Source organism: Chaetodon auriga, chromosome 2, assembly GCF_051107435.1.
Source record: "Chaetodon auriga isolate fChaAug3 chromosome 2, fChaAug3.hap1, whole genome shotgun sequence".
Lineage (NCBI taxonomy): Eukaryota > Metazoa > Chordata > Actinopteri > Chaetodontiformes > Chaetodontidae > Chaetodon > Chaetodon auriga.
In genome coordinates, this window is record NC_135075.1 from 28,353,122 (window position 1) to 28,371,568 (window position 18,447).

At 46.7% G+C, this 18,447-nt stretch overlaps 1 protein-coding gene across 4 annotated transcripts in view; it reads left to right on the forward strand.

Moving 5' to 3' along the window:
- mtss1 (MTSS I-BAR domain containing 1) overlaps nucleotides 1–18,447 on the forward strand; it is a 53,380-nt gene that overhangs the window by 24,058 nt on the left and 10,875 nt on the right. For all 4 annotated transcript variants that reach the window (XM_076745208.1, XM_076745216.1, XM_076745224.1 and 1 more), the window contains 3 exons: nucleotides 10,227–10,311; nucleotides 11,567–11,658; nucleotides 11,768–11,842. In XM_076745208.1, coding sequence (XP_076601323.1) covers nucleotides 10,227–10,311; nucleotides 11,567–11,658; nucleotides 11,768–11,842 — 252 coding nt within the window. The remainder of the gene's footprint in view (nucleotides 1–10,226; nucleotides 10,312–11,566; nucleotides 11,659–11,767; nucleotides 11,843–18,447) is intronic.

An 18,447-nucleotide genomic window follows, 5' to 3' on the forward strand; every position in this document is an offset into this window, starting at 1 on the left:
GAATTACATGGAGGATGTGCACAGGGAATGCCAGCGTATTTAGAGCTGCGGTGTCTGTGTGTTGGAGCTTTGTTAAGACAGTCGACTGCTGGTGTGATTATGTAACACAGAAGCCAGTTTGTATTTAAAGGAAATCCAGTAACGTGTATGTGTGTGTGGGTGTGGGTGTGTGTGTGGGAGGTGAATCATGGCCGCTCCCCTCCTTGGAAGCCTCTACAGACCTGCTCCATCATGTCTTAGTGTTTAGTGTTAGTGTTTTTGTTTATCAAACATGAAGAGATACAGTGTGATCAGGGTAGATGTAGTTGTTCTGTGGATGTGCCGGCGGACCCCACCACCATAAAACTCAGCCCCTAATGACACACACAGAGCAGACTGCAGATAAATAACAGTGCAGTCCTTTAAATACAGAGTTTAATGTCAAATAAGCAGCTTCAGGCAGCTTCAGATCACATTCTGCAGCGCATGACATCACCTGGAGCGTAACTAAAGCCTGAACATCTCGGTATCATCATGCATCTCATGTCACAAGACATACAGAAACACCAGGAAGAGAAAGTTTCAGCCACACACGGAGCGATCAGCACTTACACTTCGTCTTTATGTCAAACATGCACGGACAGTGTCTCATACCTTCGTAATATGCACTGTCTGTGCATGTGATTGACAGCAGGGCAGGGTTACCAAAATCTACAAAACCCCAGGGAAACCATCGCAACGACGGTCTCGTTGCCGTTTAATGCTCACAGGCTCAAAGTCTGCAGCCACTACATGTCCTTTACAGTCAGAGTGTCTCCACACGCCTGCTCTGGATGTGTCTCATTGAAGCTGAAATTACACTTTGTAGTACAACCGCATGTACATCTGCTGCCCGTGTCATTTCAGAGTGCATCTGGCCTTTAGCCGTGTGTGGAAAGTGTGTAGGTTGAGGTTTTGGCAGTGAAACATTTTATTTTGTCAAAACTGCCTGGTTTGCCTCCGAGTAGCCAAAAGAACTGTGTGTGTGTGTGTGTGTGTGTGTGTGTGTGTGTGTGTGTGTGTGTGTGTGTGTGTGTGTGTGTGTGTGTGTGTGTGTGTGTGTGTGGATAATGCTGTGGACAAAAGCATCTGCCAGATTCATTTAATGTAATTTAAAAGAAGTGCAGAACCTCTTCACACCGTTTTGATCAGCAGCCTCTAGGATTCAGTCTGTAGAGGATATTTCTGAATCAGCACCATCAAAAGTGACATTCAGTAAAGATTACAAAGGTCACAGATAACACAACGGTTGATAAGCTGTGGCTGCTGCAGGGATTCAAAGACATTTAGCAGCCGATGTAGATGTCTCACAGGTTTGGCTGAAGGTTAGTTATGGATGGACGTCCAGCTGAGCCTGACTGCTACTGCAGAATCTGACACATCGACACTCCAGTGGTTTTGTTTGATTTCATCCATTGATGGACGTTAGCTCGCCATGCAAACGCAGTGCACAGGCTGTCCTCTGTCTTCTCACTGGGCTCTGCGTGTTTGTGGCAACACAACATGTAGCTGCAGAGGATCGGCCATAGACTTTATGAAACATGACGTGACGTCACCCACAGGTGGTCCTGTGAAACCTAGCAGCTGGCTGACAGGTACGTTTGAACAGATACTGTGACTGTGATATGAGTCACTCTTCATTCATAACAGCATGTTGTGACACGTTCCACCTTTACCAAAAACTTGCAGCTCCTGCGACGTGAATATTGCGCTTGGTCGTATCCTGATTTCAGTAATGTTTCGATTGATTGATTGATTGATTCGATTGTTCAGCATTAAATGTCTGTCTCTAAAAACATAAATATTCCCCCTAAATCCAGTTTTCAGTCGGTGAAAACTCTTGTTGAAAGACTCGTCCCACTCTGAGTCCAGTCTGCTCTGCAGAGAGGACGTTCTGTTTCCTCCACAACCCTGAAACGGTCCAGCTAAGTTCACCACCACGAAAAGACAGACCGCTCAGAAGTCTGCTCCGGGTTTTATGGCGGATCCCCACAAAACAGCAAGACTGACAACCCCAGGAGAAAGTCCTGGGAAACACGCAGTCCACCAGATTATTCCTCCTCGACACAGACTCCACAGACGAGGCTTATGTTTTACCACCAGTTGGCTGCAGTGATGTGGACTTTAAAATGCAATCTGATGCCGAGGGTGAAGCTGGTGTGTCTTTACTCCACAGACCAGGAAACACTGAGACACACTAATAGTTTGCTGTGCATGCGAAGCCTGCGTGTCACTCATTAGCTTCAAAGATGAGCTACATCAGAGTACATTATGCCGTATCAGGCGGTCCTCTCTTGTAGATCAGTCATGGACAACGAGAACTGTGCGAGTTTGCCATTTGAATCTAGCTGCAAAAAAGTCTTTGCAGCCTGAATTCATGTCGCTCTGCCGTGTTTGGTGCTTGGTCCTGGCCTGGTTTAGCCCTGTTTGGCCCTTGTCTGGTTTAACCTCGTTTGGCTCTGCAGTGGACACAAGACTGTTGCCATCTGTTAGCAGTTAGCTCAGTGCTCAAAGCTAATACGGCTGCCACACACTGCATGTTGACCAAGCACATTCCTCTCTGTCTCTGTCTCTGTCTCTCTCTCTGTGTTTTGACAGCTGTGTCCTCATCTACTGAAATATATCGACGACAAAAGACTTGAGAGAGCACAACGCAAATTCTGCGCGCTACTTGCTCTGAAAGTCACCGTTTGAGCGCGCTCGTGCACAGATTTGTGTTAGTCGTAGAGTCAGATTTGACCGTTCAACCCCGATCGTGTGCACGCTCGTTTGTGAGTCTGCTCTCTCAATTCTCTCCAGCTGTTTTGCAGCTTCTGAGCACCTATTTTATCGCAAGAATTCGCCTGACAGCCATTTTTGACGAGCGAGCTTCGAGAGGACACATCCAGACGTCAGAGACATGTCCTTTTCAAAGTCTGCACTGAGAGAGAGACAAACAAAAAAATCAGCAGATGACTTAAAGGAAAACCACTAGTTAGCTCTATTCTATAGCTAACACACACACACACACACACACACACACACAGACCATTACACTCTACACGTTGACAAGTCTTGTCAGCATGTAAAAACACTTAATTGTTTTCTCCCTTTCAGCCCCTCATAATGCCTGCAGGAGCCTCTGTGTATGTGTGTGTGCACATATATGTGTGTGTGTGTCAGAACCGGTCTGGTGGGTCTGTGTGCGGGGTTTTGTGGTTGGCTGCCGCAGTAATACCCCTGCTCTCATCTTTCTGTGATCTGAGAAGTGGAAAATGCGGCATGTTTGAAGAGCGTTCACCAGGACCGACGGCCTGACAGCTGGGAGGCCAGTGCCTTGCTCAAAGGCATCCCAGTGACACCACACACCCTATGTGGGAGCATATTTCACTGGCAGCTGTAGTTCATCAGTGTGTGTGCCTTGCAGGCCCCGAAGGCGTCCTCGAGGTGTGTCAGCATGTGGTAACATCAGGACTTGAACTCAGCAGGAGCCACAAGAGACTCAAACGAATCCCAAACAGGTGTCGCAATCAAGGAAAAACTGATAATCAGGGTTTCCTAATGCTGCTGTGTGTAGGACAGCAGAGCGCTTCAGTCTCTGACAACGGATGCAATGACTGATGCTGATAAAAGATGCTGCACATCTGGTCAGAACCAAAAAACCGGTCAGAAGTGGAGCCTCTGAGCTCCAGCAGCGGCGGTGATGTTTTGCTTCTCATCAGGTTAATTGTTGCGGTCGGATCATATGTGTCGTTTTTACACAGCCACTAAATCTTTGCTGTATTGAAGCAGTTTACTTCCTTGTCATCTGATCCTCTTTTATCTGATGGCCTCTGCTGTTTCGCTTGACTTGAACTTGTGATGGTGACTCAGATAATACGCTGAATAAATGAAAGGGTGATAAACCTGGTCTTACCTCAGTCTTAATGTCATAAAGTTAGGATTTCTGCCAGTGAAGAAACAACACAGGTCTTGAGTTTCTCTCTGTCACACAAAGTTAAATGTTTAGTGTATAAGAAGCAGCAGAAAGAGGATTTGACCCTGTTTGGTTTTATGCAAATATCTGCAGATAAACGTGGACTTGATCTGCCACTAACAGTCTGTTACCAGCTGACCAAACGACGAGCAGTGACACACGCCGACAGGCTTCGTCCATCTCAGATCATCACTTTTTCCAGGTGCCACATTTGAAGAGCGCCTGTCGAGCCACAGAGCTATTGATCGTCTGATATAGATTAACGCCCGATCGATCAGTGTCCCTGAATAGACTTTTCGAGGCGTCATTCTGTCTCTGCTTTTCAGCGGCGGATGTCAGTTCTTTCTGCTGGCTGTGTGTCTGTGTGTCGGGTTATACACCAGATTGAGTTTACAGCAAATCAAATCACGTGACTTCACTCGATTGTGTTTCGGTAAAACAGAGACGAAGGCTCTGCGCTGACTGACGGCGCCGACGGCTGTGCTCTGTTTTAGGCGTCTTCCTCCAAAGCTCACGCTCTGTTTTTCTTCCTTTTTGCAGATTGTTTTATCAATCAGACTTCTGTTTTCTTGCTCTCCCTTCATCCACCTTATGTTTCTGCTTGTCCGGAGCGTTGGCTGAAAGCGCACAGACTGAATACATTAGCGCCCCTTTAACACAGATAGCTGACGTCTGTAGATAACTGCAGGCTTCAGCGACGGCGTTCAGGAACGATGATAAAAATAGCGTCCGAGCTAAAACGTGGAATAAATGTTGTCACAATCAGCTGATTTTGAAAGCAGTTCCCTCTTCTCTCTTCTCTGGTGATTCCACATGACCGGTTTCCCCGGCAACTGAGGAACAGTTGACGTCTTTGGCATCATGGGGCTTTCAAAGCATGCACGCACGCACACACACACACACACACACACACACACACACACACACACACACACACACACACACAGATCACAAGACGGCCTGCCGAGTGCTGACTGGTTGTAATGGAGGCTTCCTGAGGTCAGCTGTGCGTGTTTGTTTTGAGCTGCAGAGGGGACAGTTTGATCCATCCAGATTGATTGATTGGTAAACTGGTCAGTTAATCAATAACAGGATCAATATAGAGAGAGAGCTGCTGCTGCTGCTGCTGCTGCTGTAGACTGGAGTTGTCCTGGTGAGCAGACTCGTTCTGATGCAGGACGCAGGCGGTGTCGTAGTTTTAAGACATGTACCCGCACACCAACGTTAAGCAGTCCAGACTGTGAGATCAGACGGCCTCTGGACCCGACTGTCACCTGCAGAGTGACGCGGAGTCGATCCAGAGGAAAATGAGCTCTTTGTGGAACAACCTGGGAGCAGAGAAATCAACAGGAATTCATCCACACGCTCAGAGACTCGTCTGAAAGGGCCACATTATGAGCCGTGAGGAGGAGAGCGGAGCTGGAAAATCTGGGTTTAGTAGGAGGGCGAACACTTCTCTTTCTGTCTCTCTGGCGTTGTGTCTTTGGAAAATGGAGGGAAATTATAAACGACTGGAGCAGCTTCTTATTTTCCTCCTCCTCCTCTTTTTCCACCCGGAGGAGTGATTTTAGTCGAATCATTCACTTTTGGTATCGTTGGCACACCTCGTGCAACATGGTCTACTTTACATAGAAGAATCAGTGTGGAAACAACGTGGAGCAAAGCCAGCCATGAATTCATCTGATTCAAGGTTTCTAAACGAAAAACAAAACCTTTTCACGTTGAACTGTTGTCTTATTGCTGTGCTCTTTGCTAACGTGAAGGCCACTTCTGAACATTTCTGAGGACCACCTTCCTTTATGAATCCAAATTGAATGTTTTCAGGGTCCTATTTCGTCGCCTCAGGCTTATTACTGGTGCAGAATTGTCACCAAGTGTGAAGTCGGTCAGATGGACCGTCTTCTGTAGAGAAACTGAATGTAAACAGAGCTTTCTTTGTTTCATGTTCACAGTCTTGGAAAGACACGTTCACTAATCATCAATGTTCAGGTGTCCACATACTTTTGACCATGTTGTCTGTTTACACACAAGAAACATGTAGCTACACACAGGAAAAGCTTACTGGATCCAATGTCACACCTTTCTGTGGTTGCACACGGATAATCTGTTCAGCTTTTTCAGAGCTGTGAATCAACAGGCCAATAAAACGAGAGCAGAACAACACGAGAACATCAAAAACAAAGTCGCCGCCACGCTGATTCTGTCTCATCTTGTCAGGTGACATTTTCCTCTGAAGTCATCTCCAGTCGATTCCTGCGCCCACGGGACATGTCTGAACACAAACGCAACAAGCGCCTACACACACACACGCACACACTGACACACACACACACACACACACACACACACACACACACACTGACACACGTAATTCAGGTGTTACTGAATGAATATTTATGCCATTAAACAGGGTGTGGCAGCGTGCTGTGATACTGATTTTTAATGCTGTCTACTCATCCAGTCAGAGAATGAAGAGCAGACTACATTTGGATGAAAGATGCAGCAGAACGGCGTCAGTGCAGCTTCAAAAGAAAAACCCAAACGCCATCAGATACACATTATACCATGGAAATAAAAAGACAATAGTGGATCGTGGCTTTTATCTTTGCAGCTGTCGTAGTTGTGGTTTTAAAGATGGTGATTGTTTTAGCGTCACTCAGCTGCGAACGTGAATGAAAACTAGAGCCAACGGTAAAATTATTGCTCACACGCACGGTGGCAAACATGCATCACAGTCTCCAGACCCGCAGTTTTGACTTGGCATGGAAGCGCGATTACCAGCATTTCCCTTGTGCTCACTTTCAGTTTGACCTCCGTCCAAAGTGGTTCAGGTGATCTAGATCAACCGGCTGTTTGTTTGCTGCTTGTCTGATCATCCGCCTTGTTGCCATGTCACTGTGTTGTACATTGTTGTCGTACCCGGAAGAAATGAAGAAAATAGACTTAAGTTGGAATAAAACATGGATTAAAGTTGGAAATAATTAAAATTTATTCTCAATACCAACATCAAAACAGTACCAAAATGTATAAAGGTCCATAGCCAGCTTTACTGGAGGTAAACATGCATTCATTGATTTTTGGCAAAAAACTTTATTTACACATCCTGCACACAAACATGATCAACCACTGCAGTCGTGTTTGTGTCCACCCGATGAATTTAAGTGTGACGTTTACCCTCTTTTTAGCTCTGTTTTGGTCTCCACCAACTTCTGACAGAAACGTCCAGCTCCTCAGCAGCTGCACGTCTTTCTCTCTGAACAGTGGACTGTCTTTTAAACCGGGCAGGATTTAACACACACTCTCAAAACATGGCATGACAGACATTTGAAACATCCTCTGCAGCTGCATTAAGATAATGTTGTTGCTGCGGTTCAGTGTCCCCTGAGCTCAGAGCTACAACAGGGAGGGCCACGCAAATAAAGCGAACACACCTCGCCACACCTTTAACGTTTAACCCACGCCTCATACCTGAGCGTGTGTGTTTTTACCCTGCCTCGTTTCTGCACATGTTCCCGTACATGTGTGGTCGATAATTGACGCTTTGTTTCTGAAGAGTTGGCAGAACGGAGGAGGAAACGAGGAGAAAGGGGAGGATGATGAATGGAGAGAGAAGCAGAAGGACAGATGGAGGACAAAGAGGGAAAGACGGAAAAGACAAGAGAGACGAGAGGATGTTTAGAGGCTGAGTTTTGTGGGAACAAAGGAAGGGAGAGAAGAAGGAGAGCTGCTGCTGAAAGTCTAAGAGGAGGAGGGAGGAGAGAGGGAGGGAGTGAACGCTCCACAACGAGTGTCAAGTGTGTACAGTCAGTGCCAGTCCAGGTTTCAGTCTGACATCACTTCCTGTTATTGCTGGAGCTGTTGGATGAACATGCACGCACGTACACACACACGTACACACTCATCTTTCACTGTGATTGTTCTCTTTGTTTTATGTAACTCAGCTGTGACTCAGCATTGCTCAGTGTGTGTGTGTGTGTGTGTGTGTGCGTGCGTGCGTGCGTGCGTGTGACTGCCTGTTTCCTCTCTGTGCAGCTCTCAGATGTAGATGTTGAGTCAGTGTGAACTCACACAGTTCAGACTCCTCAGTGTTCCAGCACAGAATCGAGCCGAGTGATGAAGATGATGAAGATAAAATCAAATGTCGCTGCAGGCTTGACTCAGCGTGATCCTCCAAATGACAGCGAGCGGTGAACCCTCATGAATCCAGACAACATTTGCCATTTTTGCTTGAAACACGACTGAAGCGACTGTTTATCAAAATAGTTTCTCATTATTTTTCTGTCGATTGACGAATCGATCAGCCATGATCTTCAGATGTGATCCAGTCTCATGTCACGGTGTGGTGGGAGGCTTATATCAGACATCCAGAGTGCGTCTGCACGAGTGGCCTGTGTACGAGAACACATGCAGTTTAATGCCCCGACACACACAGTTCACACACACACACACACACACAGCACAAAGTTGTGTTTGTTTCTCCCACAGACACTAAGATGTTTACATCTGTTCTGTTGGATTTACCAGAGCTTTAACATGTAACCAGCACTACATGACACATACGTGTCCACGTGCGTGCGTGCGTGTGTATGTATGTGCGTGCATGCATGCATCCGTGCATATGAGAGGTCAGGTTAACAGGAAGTGTCACGTCCACAAACAGACTGAATGCCACAAAGAAACCATTATTGTGTGTGTGTGTGTGTGTGTGTGTGTGTGTGTGTGTGTGTGACAGAGGGCCCACTGTGGAGTGATGGAGCTCTTTTCCTTCTTTCTCTGTCTGCGTAAACATTTGCTTCCTTCCAAATCTGAATAAATGTTCTAGAAAACGACAAAAACAAACTGAATCTGAATTTCCAGCTGCTTTACGTGACTCTTCCTCATTCTTCTTACGTTAATCTTTAAGCTCGACATCCGCTGTTTGAAGAAGGTCCTGATATTCTGGAAAACATTTCATCGCTGCTTCCAGTTTTGATCGACCAAACTGACTAAATCTATGAATATTTAACAAACCTACATTTAAACTATTTTAAATAAATGTCTTGAAAGTAATAAAAGCTACATCAGCCAATGGCAATAAAACCAGGAGTGAAAACAACCAATCAGCTGGCGACCCAGTACTTTTAGCTTTAGCCAGTTAACTCCTGTCATTGAACAGGTCAAACGAGCTTTTAAGTCTCTGTCGGTGGCGTGAATATACCGTGAAAGCACCGCTGGAAATAAAACAAGAACCAAAGGTTAAATCAGGTCGTGTGATGTCATCATTCGTTCATATATCACACATCTATGGCGCCGCAGTGGCAGCAGGTTACAGCAGCTCTGGCCTCTTTGTCTGATCGTGTTTCCGTGTTTTTAGTTGATTTTTTTTATTCTATATCCTGTGTGCTTTTTTCCTCTTGACCCTTCTGTGCCACTGATTTTGCTGTTTTAATACCTGCAGGCTGTAACGAGTTAATTATGGCCCTTCAATAATCCCAGTGTGTGTGCGGGTGTGTCCCGGTCTTCTTGGTAAAATACTGAAAACATTTGTGCTTAAGAAGGATGTATGGATTTTAGAGAGAGCTTGTCTGCTGATGCTTCGATGTGTTTGGTGAAAAACAATCAGTGGCACTGTGTGTGTGCACGTGCGTGCGTGTGCGTGCGTGCGTGTGCATGCATGAGCTGCTGTTGTCTCGTGAGGTGGTCTTAGATGGAGTTTCTTACCATGAGAGGACCCCGGTCGTAATATTGTGTGCGTGCCTGATTTAGTTAATGAATTATATAAGAAACAAACACCTCCTTTCACAATTAGCCTCCGTTAATTGGCTGTTAACAGTGTTAGGTTTCACACACACACACACACACACACAGACACATGCACACGCAGCTATTGTTTCAACACACATTACGACACTCGTCATAAGATCTTAATCAGATTGAGTTTCCTTTAAACCACTTTATGAAGCAATGATAGCAACCACAACCCCACACACACACACACACACACACACACACACACACACACAGCTCTTTGTTTGTGGAGCTTCGGTTAATCTCTCGTTACATTCTGGGTGCAAACACCACTTTAACAAACTCTGTGGCTTGTAGTCGATGTTCAGATTTTCTCAGCCTCAGACCAGACAAGAACGTCATCAGCTGGCATTTTATTTTGGAGTTTCAAGGCTCCAGGCTGAGCTTTAATTTGAAATGTTGTTTGTTTTCGCTCATGTTTGTTTCTTTGCTGAATGATTGTCGTGTTGTTGTTTTGTTTTTCCAGGAGCCACCAAGGACATCGGCTCAGCGCTGACCAGGATGTGCATGAGACACCGCAGCATCGAGTCCAAACTCAAGCTGTTCACCACGTAAGACGCGCGCACACACACACACACACACACACGCAGGAGCATCATGTGTTATTTAATAAAGAGGGAAGACAGGTGAAGGTGTGAATGATGTGCGATGGCACATTTTATGTGACAGTGTGGGAACTAGACACTTCAGCTTCTCTCAGCTGACATATGCTCAGACACATGGCAGCCAGACAGTGTGTGTGTGTGTGTGTGTGTGTGTGTGTGTGTGTGTGTGTGTGTGTGAGAGCAGGAGATGCACGTTGCCCTGATTTCACCCGTCATCACTATCATTGTTGCAACATCTGCATTCCTCTGTCATTACTGTCTGCTCTCTGTAGAGAAACTGTCAGACAGATCATTCACACACACACACACACACACACACACACACACACACACACACACACACACACACAGCATATAAAGGATAATTAAGGCTTTTGTTACATTTGCTCTTAATTTTCACACTTTTTGCCATCACTTAGCTCACTTAGATCTAAAAACGGTGAACGGAGCCTTGAACTGAGTGTCAGCGTTCAGCCTCAGTCCAGAACTGCTGAGTGTGTAAATAAGCAGCTGTTTGCTAAAATCATCTTCTTAATGATTCGTCAGTGGTCTGTTCACAACTTGTTTCGCTGCCTCCAAGTGGCCAAAAAAATCTATCATTGCAGGTTCAAGTCCATGAGGACACATAGTTCTAAAGATGTCCCCAGTTCAACCCAGTTATTGAAAGCACTGATGTGGGAGTGAAGGTCAAAGTCATTACATAAACCTGCTCTTCACTGCTCTCTGCCACGCACATACGAGTGTAACGGATCAGATTTCTGTTAATTGATTCAGAGAGTGTGATAACAGGGACTGACCGACTAAGATGCACAAGACTTGATGCTGTTTCAACGTGTCTGCATGTCGGCAGTGAAACGAGTAAAGGCATCAAATGTCACCGCTGCTGACGGACGACACAACCACAAAAACTACAAAAACAAGACCCGCGCTTAAAGAAATGATCACTGGATGCGTTATCTTTTCAGTCCGACACAGACATTTAAAGGTGTCTGAACTCATGACCGATGATGTAGGTAGTTGTTAGTTCAACACCACATAAATGAATAACAGAATAAAATGAATTATTCTGAGCCGACCTGACAGAGAGGTATTGGTTTGAATCTCAGACTTGCTCAAAAAGGTGTTTTTTTGTTTTCTTGATGGGATTGATTCAAGAAAATGAAGTTAAATAAGACGATGGCTTTGAATCTTTGTCCCTCAGAGCTCTCTCAGAAAGTCTTATCACTCCGCTGGAGTTGAAGATGGAGGAGTGGAAGAAGGTGGCCAGTCAGCTCGACAAGGACCACGCTAAAGGTACGCTAGCATGGTAACACACACACACACACACACACACACACACACACACACACACACACACACACACACAGCCTCTCCTCACTGCCGGCTTGTTCTTATTGTTTAGAGTACAAGAAGGCCAGAGCGGACATCAAGAAGAAGTCATCAGACACCATCAAACTGCAGAAGAAGGTGAAGAAAGGTAAGAACACCTGTCGGCTCCGACGTCGCCTCCCTGTCGCGTTCAGCCGGTTTTCAACAATAAAACTGTCCGCCGAGTTAATCCATCACCGTGAAAAGGGGAAAAAGCTGAAGGACAGCACGGTGACGCTGCACACAGCAGAGGAAGAAGCCACCTGCTGCACGTGGAAGCCGTTGCTCAGAGTGAGATAATCCTCCGCCGTAAACACGACGGGTCGCTGTGATCCTGCCCTCACTCTGCTGAGATAAGTGTTTTTTCAGATATCTGCTGCGTTGTGTTGTGCTCTGCCTCCTCGCTGTCAGCTGACTCCCCGCGGGCAGAACTAATCCCTGGGGAACATGTTTTCTTTGCTTTGGTTTCTTCATGACGTCTTTTAAGGATTCCTTTCAGCTCGTTACAGGTCAAAACCTGAGCTCGCCCGCCACTATGGAGTTTAAAAACGCTCTCTGCTCATCTTTTTGATCCATTCGGGGCTAAATATTCCACTTTCTTTCTCCCCTCGGGTGGAGTCAGATTCAGGGGTAACAACACACAAACCGTCCTTTCACCTTTTCCTGAAATGAGCTGCAGGACTTTTTAGATGCAGTGACAGAATCACATCACACACTTCAGCTGCGGCTCCCAGCCTGCCGGGCTGACAGGCGGCAACAGATGACAGGTTAGGACATCAGCTGGCGACAGGTTTACTTCAAATCAGCAGCCAATCACACGTGTTTGCCAGTGCAGGCCGGCAGACAGACTTGTTGGACGAGCATGTGATTTCTGCTATGCGGAGTTTGATACTGAAAGTGGAATCGACTGTAAAATGTGAAAAATCACCGAAATTGGCCAAATGTGGAGGAATTTAATGCCGGACGCGGTGAAAAGGCGTCGGCAGTCTTTGGTCAAACAGCGTAAGCGAGTGTCGTGTGTGTGAGTGTGTGTCTGTGTGTCCATCGAATTCACTGACGTTCACTCCGATTTCAGCCTTTTCTTGTTGAATTGTTGAAGTTTTATTCATCCACGACATGATCAGACGCTCGCAGTTTGACTTGAGCCTCGTCAGTCTTGATTTGGGACTTGAGTTTGGACTCCATCGTTAACACTCAGACTAATAGTTTTCGTGTGGAGTGTTTACTCGTTAGGATCCTCTGAGCAGTCACTGTTGGGCTGTTGCCGTAGCAACCCAGACACAGTGCCAGGCAGGCACCTGGGCCACGCCCTTCCCCGCTATCAAAGCGACACACCCTGTGGTTGCCACGGTTGCACCTGGCCTTCCCCATCCCATAATCAAAGAGCCTGAAAGCTCGCCAGGAAAGACTGCAGATGGCCTTATTTGGTAGAAATAGAACGGAAACGCCCAAACACACATTCATGCATGCGTACGCGCACACACACACACACACACACACACACACACACACCACAATCAAAATGAAACCTCGAGGCCTTTATACAAATGTCCTCTCCGTGCTCCCCCTCCACAAATCCAATACGCAAATGCACAGACACAGAAATAGTCCACACGCATGCACGCACGCGCGCACACACACACACACACACACACACACACACATACACATACACACAGACACACACACACACGCGCACAGTCTCAGTGCAGACCCGCCCATGGTAAACAGAGTGATGTCTGATGTGGCTTTAACATCTCTGAACATGTTTTCTGCTGCGTGCCGTGTTTTTTCTTTCCCCTCTGTCTCTGCTCTCTGTCTCTGGTCTCTGGTCTCTGGTCCTGTTCTCTGTCTCTGTCTCTGTTCTTGTTCTCTGTCTCTGCTCTCTGCTCTCTGTCTCCGTCTCCGTCTCTGCTCTCTGTCTCTGCTCTCGGTTCTCTGTCCTCTGTCCTCTGCTCTCTGTCTCTGTCTCTGCTCTCCGTCTCTGGTCTCTGGTCTCTGTCTCTGGTCTCTGGTCTCTGGTCTCTGTCTCTGTTCCTGTTCTCTGTCTCTGCTCTCTGTTCTCTGTCTCTGTCTCTGCTCTCTGTCTCTGCTCTCGGTTCTCTGTCCTCTGTCCTCTGCTCTCTGTCTCTGTCTCTGCTCTCTGTCTCTGGTCTCTGGTCTCTGGTCTCTGTCTCTGGTCTCTGGTCTCTGGTCTCTGTCTCTGTTCCTGTTCTCTGTCTCTGCTCTCTGTTCTCTGTCTCTGTCTCTGCTCTCTGTTCTCTGTCCTCTGCTCTCTGTCTCTGCTCTCTGTCTCTGCTCTCGATCAGTCGCACGGTTTAAAGCAGCGTCACAAACATCAGACAGAAGAAGGTTTGCTGTGTCACAGTTTGGCTGTTTGACTCTGTGATAACACTGAGCTCGGTGTGATTGATGTTCAGCGCCTCTGCTGCCTCACTGATGTTTTTATTTAACAGTGTGCAAAAAGTAAACAGATACCTGAGAAGGAAACAAGCTCATTCAGCTGATACTTCCTCGTGGACGCGCCTGAAGTCCAGCACAGTGCAGGAGACCTGTGTGCACACAGGTACAGTGAGGCCGGTCGGTCAGGCGGAAGCAGGAAGTGGGTCCATGAACTGTGATGGACGTTTACAGCTCTCCTACGGGTTATCATTTCACAGTCTCTGTCAGCTGATCAGACCTTAGATGTTCACTTGATGAGCACAGCGTTATCATAACTCAAGCAAGCGATGGACAAAACTATGAAAATAAGAGCCAACGTGCAATAAAGCAAAATGATCCAAATCAAAGAACTCTGGTCATCATGTGTACTGAGGACTGAACGGCTCAGACGCACCAAGTAAACAAGTAAGCAGAAGACATTCAAACACAGAGACAGAGCCACAGCTTCACATGGTGTCACCACGTAATGACACAGCACGCACACACACACACACTCAGAGGAACACAGCATTTTCCTGCACAGTGTACCAAAACTGTTTCTGTACACTCACCAATCAAGGCTTCACATTATAATTATCTCTGCTGTACAGTGCTATGTGTGTGTGTGTGTGTGTGTGTGTGTGTGTGTGTGTGTGTGTGTGTGTGTGTGTGAACACACCATGTAATAAGAACAGACGAAAGGACTAAACAAACTGACTAAACTTTTGTTGGTGAAAGAAAATACTCGTAACAAAAGTCCAGTTCTGCCTCGTCACTCTGCCAATCGACTGTATTGATCTGAAGATTCATTTCTGTTCAGTCTGCAGCTCCACAGTCTGAAGACAGCGTAACACACACACATGATCCAGAGACTAATGATGCACAGACATGAAATGATGTTTCACTCTCTGGTTTTAAAGCTCTGTTTCTACGTTAAACGCTCAGCTTTCAGTTGGTTCTCTTTGTGTTGGACGGCTGCAGAAACGTCTAATGGAGCGCGTTCGCATGAAAAGAAAAACTTCATAACAGTAAACATCTGCTCCATCGCTAATTATTCCATATGATTCTGTGTGTGCGCTCTGTCATTATGTGGTGTGTGACCACTTCAGAGACAGAGACAGACGATGGCAAAGGGAACAGAGACACAGACTTACATGAAGGTGCTCTCAGTCGTCTCACTCCTCCACAGACAGATCAAGTCTGAATGAATAATCTAAGAAAGATCTGAAGACGGCACCTTCACGCGTCCTCGTGGTGTGAGCGTCGTTGCATTCTGCTCATCAGAACTAAAGATAAAGTGGATCCACGAATGAGAGAATCTCGTCTCTCTGTGTCTTCTTCAGATACATTCATTCCCGTCAGAGTTCATGTGACACGTTTTCTATTTAGCCAATATTTCCGCCCTCTTGAACTTCATCTGCTGTTTGCAGAATGAAGGAGCGGCTGGAGATCTGCTGCTGAACTCAGATCCGTTGGTTGCGTCGAGCTTCGGACTTAGTTTACGGCTTGTAACATATCCATGAAGAAGAGGACAGAGGCTGCATTGAAGAAAGGGGGGATGACAGAGGGAAGAGATGACATCACAGAGACTGATGAAGAAACAGAAGAGGAGGAGGACAAAGATGCTGAGCGAGAGAGTTCAGAAGATGAGAGGACAGTTTAAAGTGTAGAAGAAGGCTGAGGACGAGGAGGTGGAGGGAAGTTAAAGGATGAGGACAAGCTGAAAGAGAGGAGCAAAGGAGTAAAGGAGTGTTTTGCCAGAGGAGGAAGAGGAGGCAGACTGAGATGTGAATGGAGGAGCATGAAGAGGGTGAGGAGCTGTGAGGTTAAAGGAGGTGAAACGACTCGTTGAATCTCCAGGTGGTTTTTGCATCGACGCTTCATGTCCTGAGCCGAACCACCTGTCGGACTCTGATGACATCATCACGGCGTAGACCGCTGGGTGAATGGCGGCCGTGGAGAGCAGCGAGGTAACGTTCAGCCTGCTGTACGTGAGAGCGCCGCCGTCTGTTAGAATCAGTCATCACGAGAGAGACAATTCAGAACCAACACGCAGAAGACGGACGTGTCTAACCTTTGTGGACAAATGTTACCGAATTAGGAGAAGTTGTGGAGGTCGTCTGTGATCTTATTCCCGTGTGAAATAAAAACTGCACAAATTACCCACAATCCTCCATCAGACACAGAGATCATGTGATGATATTAGTCCCATGTGAATCAGCATCTCTGTGATTTCTGGTCGTATTTTCTCTGAACATCTGTTTGAGGAGGAAATTTGATCGCGGCTCTTAATGACGTTTAACGGCAGTCGCCAGCTGTGCTGCGAGATCGGCGTTTGAAATGAGCAGCAGCAGACAGCAGAAGGTTTTCATATCCAGGCGCGAAGACGTCACGAAGACGTCTGCTGCTCGATCTGGACGAGCTGCAAACCAGTGTTTCTGCTCGTAGGACAAGCAGGAAGTGAGGAGAGCAGCTCGGACTGTTTTCACGTCTCAGACGAGTCCTGACATCACATCCGGGAGATGATGTGAAATGCAGACTTCACTTATCCTGCAGGAAGCACAACAGATGTGTGTGTGTGTGTGGGGGGTGTTTCTGAATCACATGAGGGCCCCTGGTTATACTGGTCCCATGTGAATCGGCCTTTAAACTTCAAACAGCCGACCTGTTTTTGTGTCTTTGATGTCGGTTCTTTTGCAGAGTTTAACAAAGCTGGAATATGATTCACTGTCCAGTGAGTGAAGTTCTTGGTGTAGAGGGTTCGATTCCCTCAGATGCTGAATAAAAGCGGTCATCATATAAAGCATCTGTACGTAGTGTAGACAGAAAAACACACAAACTCACTCGTAATCTGAGGATAATCCGTGTGTGCGGCTTGTCATCACTGCTGATGGTTCCTCGTTTAAGACAGCCTGAGGCGAGCTGTACCTGTGTGAGCGAGGAATGCTAACCGACCAGTTTACGGCTGAAGAAAGTGGAACTAATGAGGCTCTGAAGTGCGGAGGGGTTGGAACTGTTGCTTTCACGCTTCATACGTCGAGTCCACATGCTTAGTTTCTCTGATAACGTCAAACAATCTGAGTCTTTCACACCAGTAAACACGCTCGTCTCTGTGCGTCTTAAAACTTGTGATGAAAATAAGAGATAATAGTGCGTTTATATGGGACTATTTTCAGCGGCGGATTCACACACGTCTGGTGCTCTAGTGAGTGTTTCTGGCAGCAGGACGGTGTGTGTGTGATTGAGTGACAGTAATCTGTGTGCGTCACTCAGCAGCAGTGTGGCTCCTTCATGTGTTTTTAACAGTTTTTGGACGACAGAGGACGATCCGTCCGGCTCTGGACACACAGACAAACTGTCCCTGTGGTCTTTTTGGGGGATTTGTTGACATAAAGAAAAGCAGAATATAATCAGGCTTTTTCTTTTAAGTTGTCAGTTGATTGACAGCTCGCCTCCACAGCGATGGGAAGAACTCCCTCTCACAGTGACTCAGCTGATTACGTGTGTTTGTCTTTAATAGAATTAAATTAGGATTAAGTTTCTCAGACTTTGGCTGCATGAAGCCTTTCGTTTTCAGTCAGACCGATTTTTAACTCGTAACCCGTTTGGACACAAACATGACTTGTTGTTACAGGCTGGTGAGAATCAGCTTTCGTCTGAACTGTGGTTCACCTTCGACAGACGGAACGAGTCGACTCGGTTCGGCTCTTTCGTGCTCGAGCGGCCGAAGCCTTGCAGAAACTCAGCGCGATGACACGCAGCCCGTGTGTGTTTCCACAGAGGCCAGACGGCAGGAAGACTAACAGCACGCCGACACTGGGCCTCTGTTCACTGCGTGGAAATGAGCGTCTGTCCTGCCGGCGCTCCCACGCACACCTGAGCGAACAGGCCGTGTTTGGGTTGAGCTTCGAGACACAGAGTCCACAGTGTGTGCCGACCGCCTCAGTGTTTTCCACAGGATTTACTGTCCGCCTCTCTGTTTTTCTGCCTCGCTCTCTCTCACAGTTAGAACGAGGTTTTGTTTTTACCGTGTTTGCTGGAAAAATATGTCAGCGTTCGACAAAGACCAGCTCAAGTGAAATCAGGCGAACAGATAAGCTCAGAGATCAGTGACGGAGATTTTAGGTCTAATTTTTCAAGGCAAACAGTGGCGCTGCGTTCAGGTGTCAGCGGGAAACGGAGGAGGAAGCACACCGCAATGTACCAATACTCCCTTACAAGTACAAATCCTGCTTTCAAAATTGTACTCGGGTGAGAAGATGAGCTTTTGGTAGTTTATTCTTTAAAGATGGA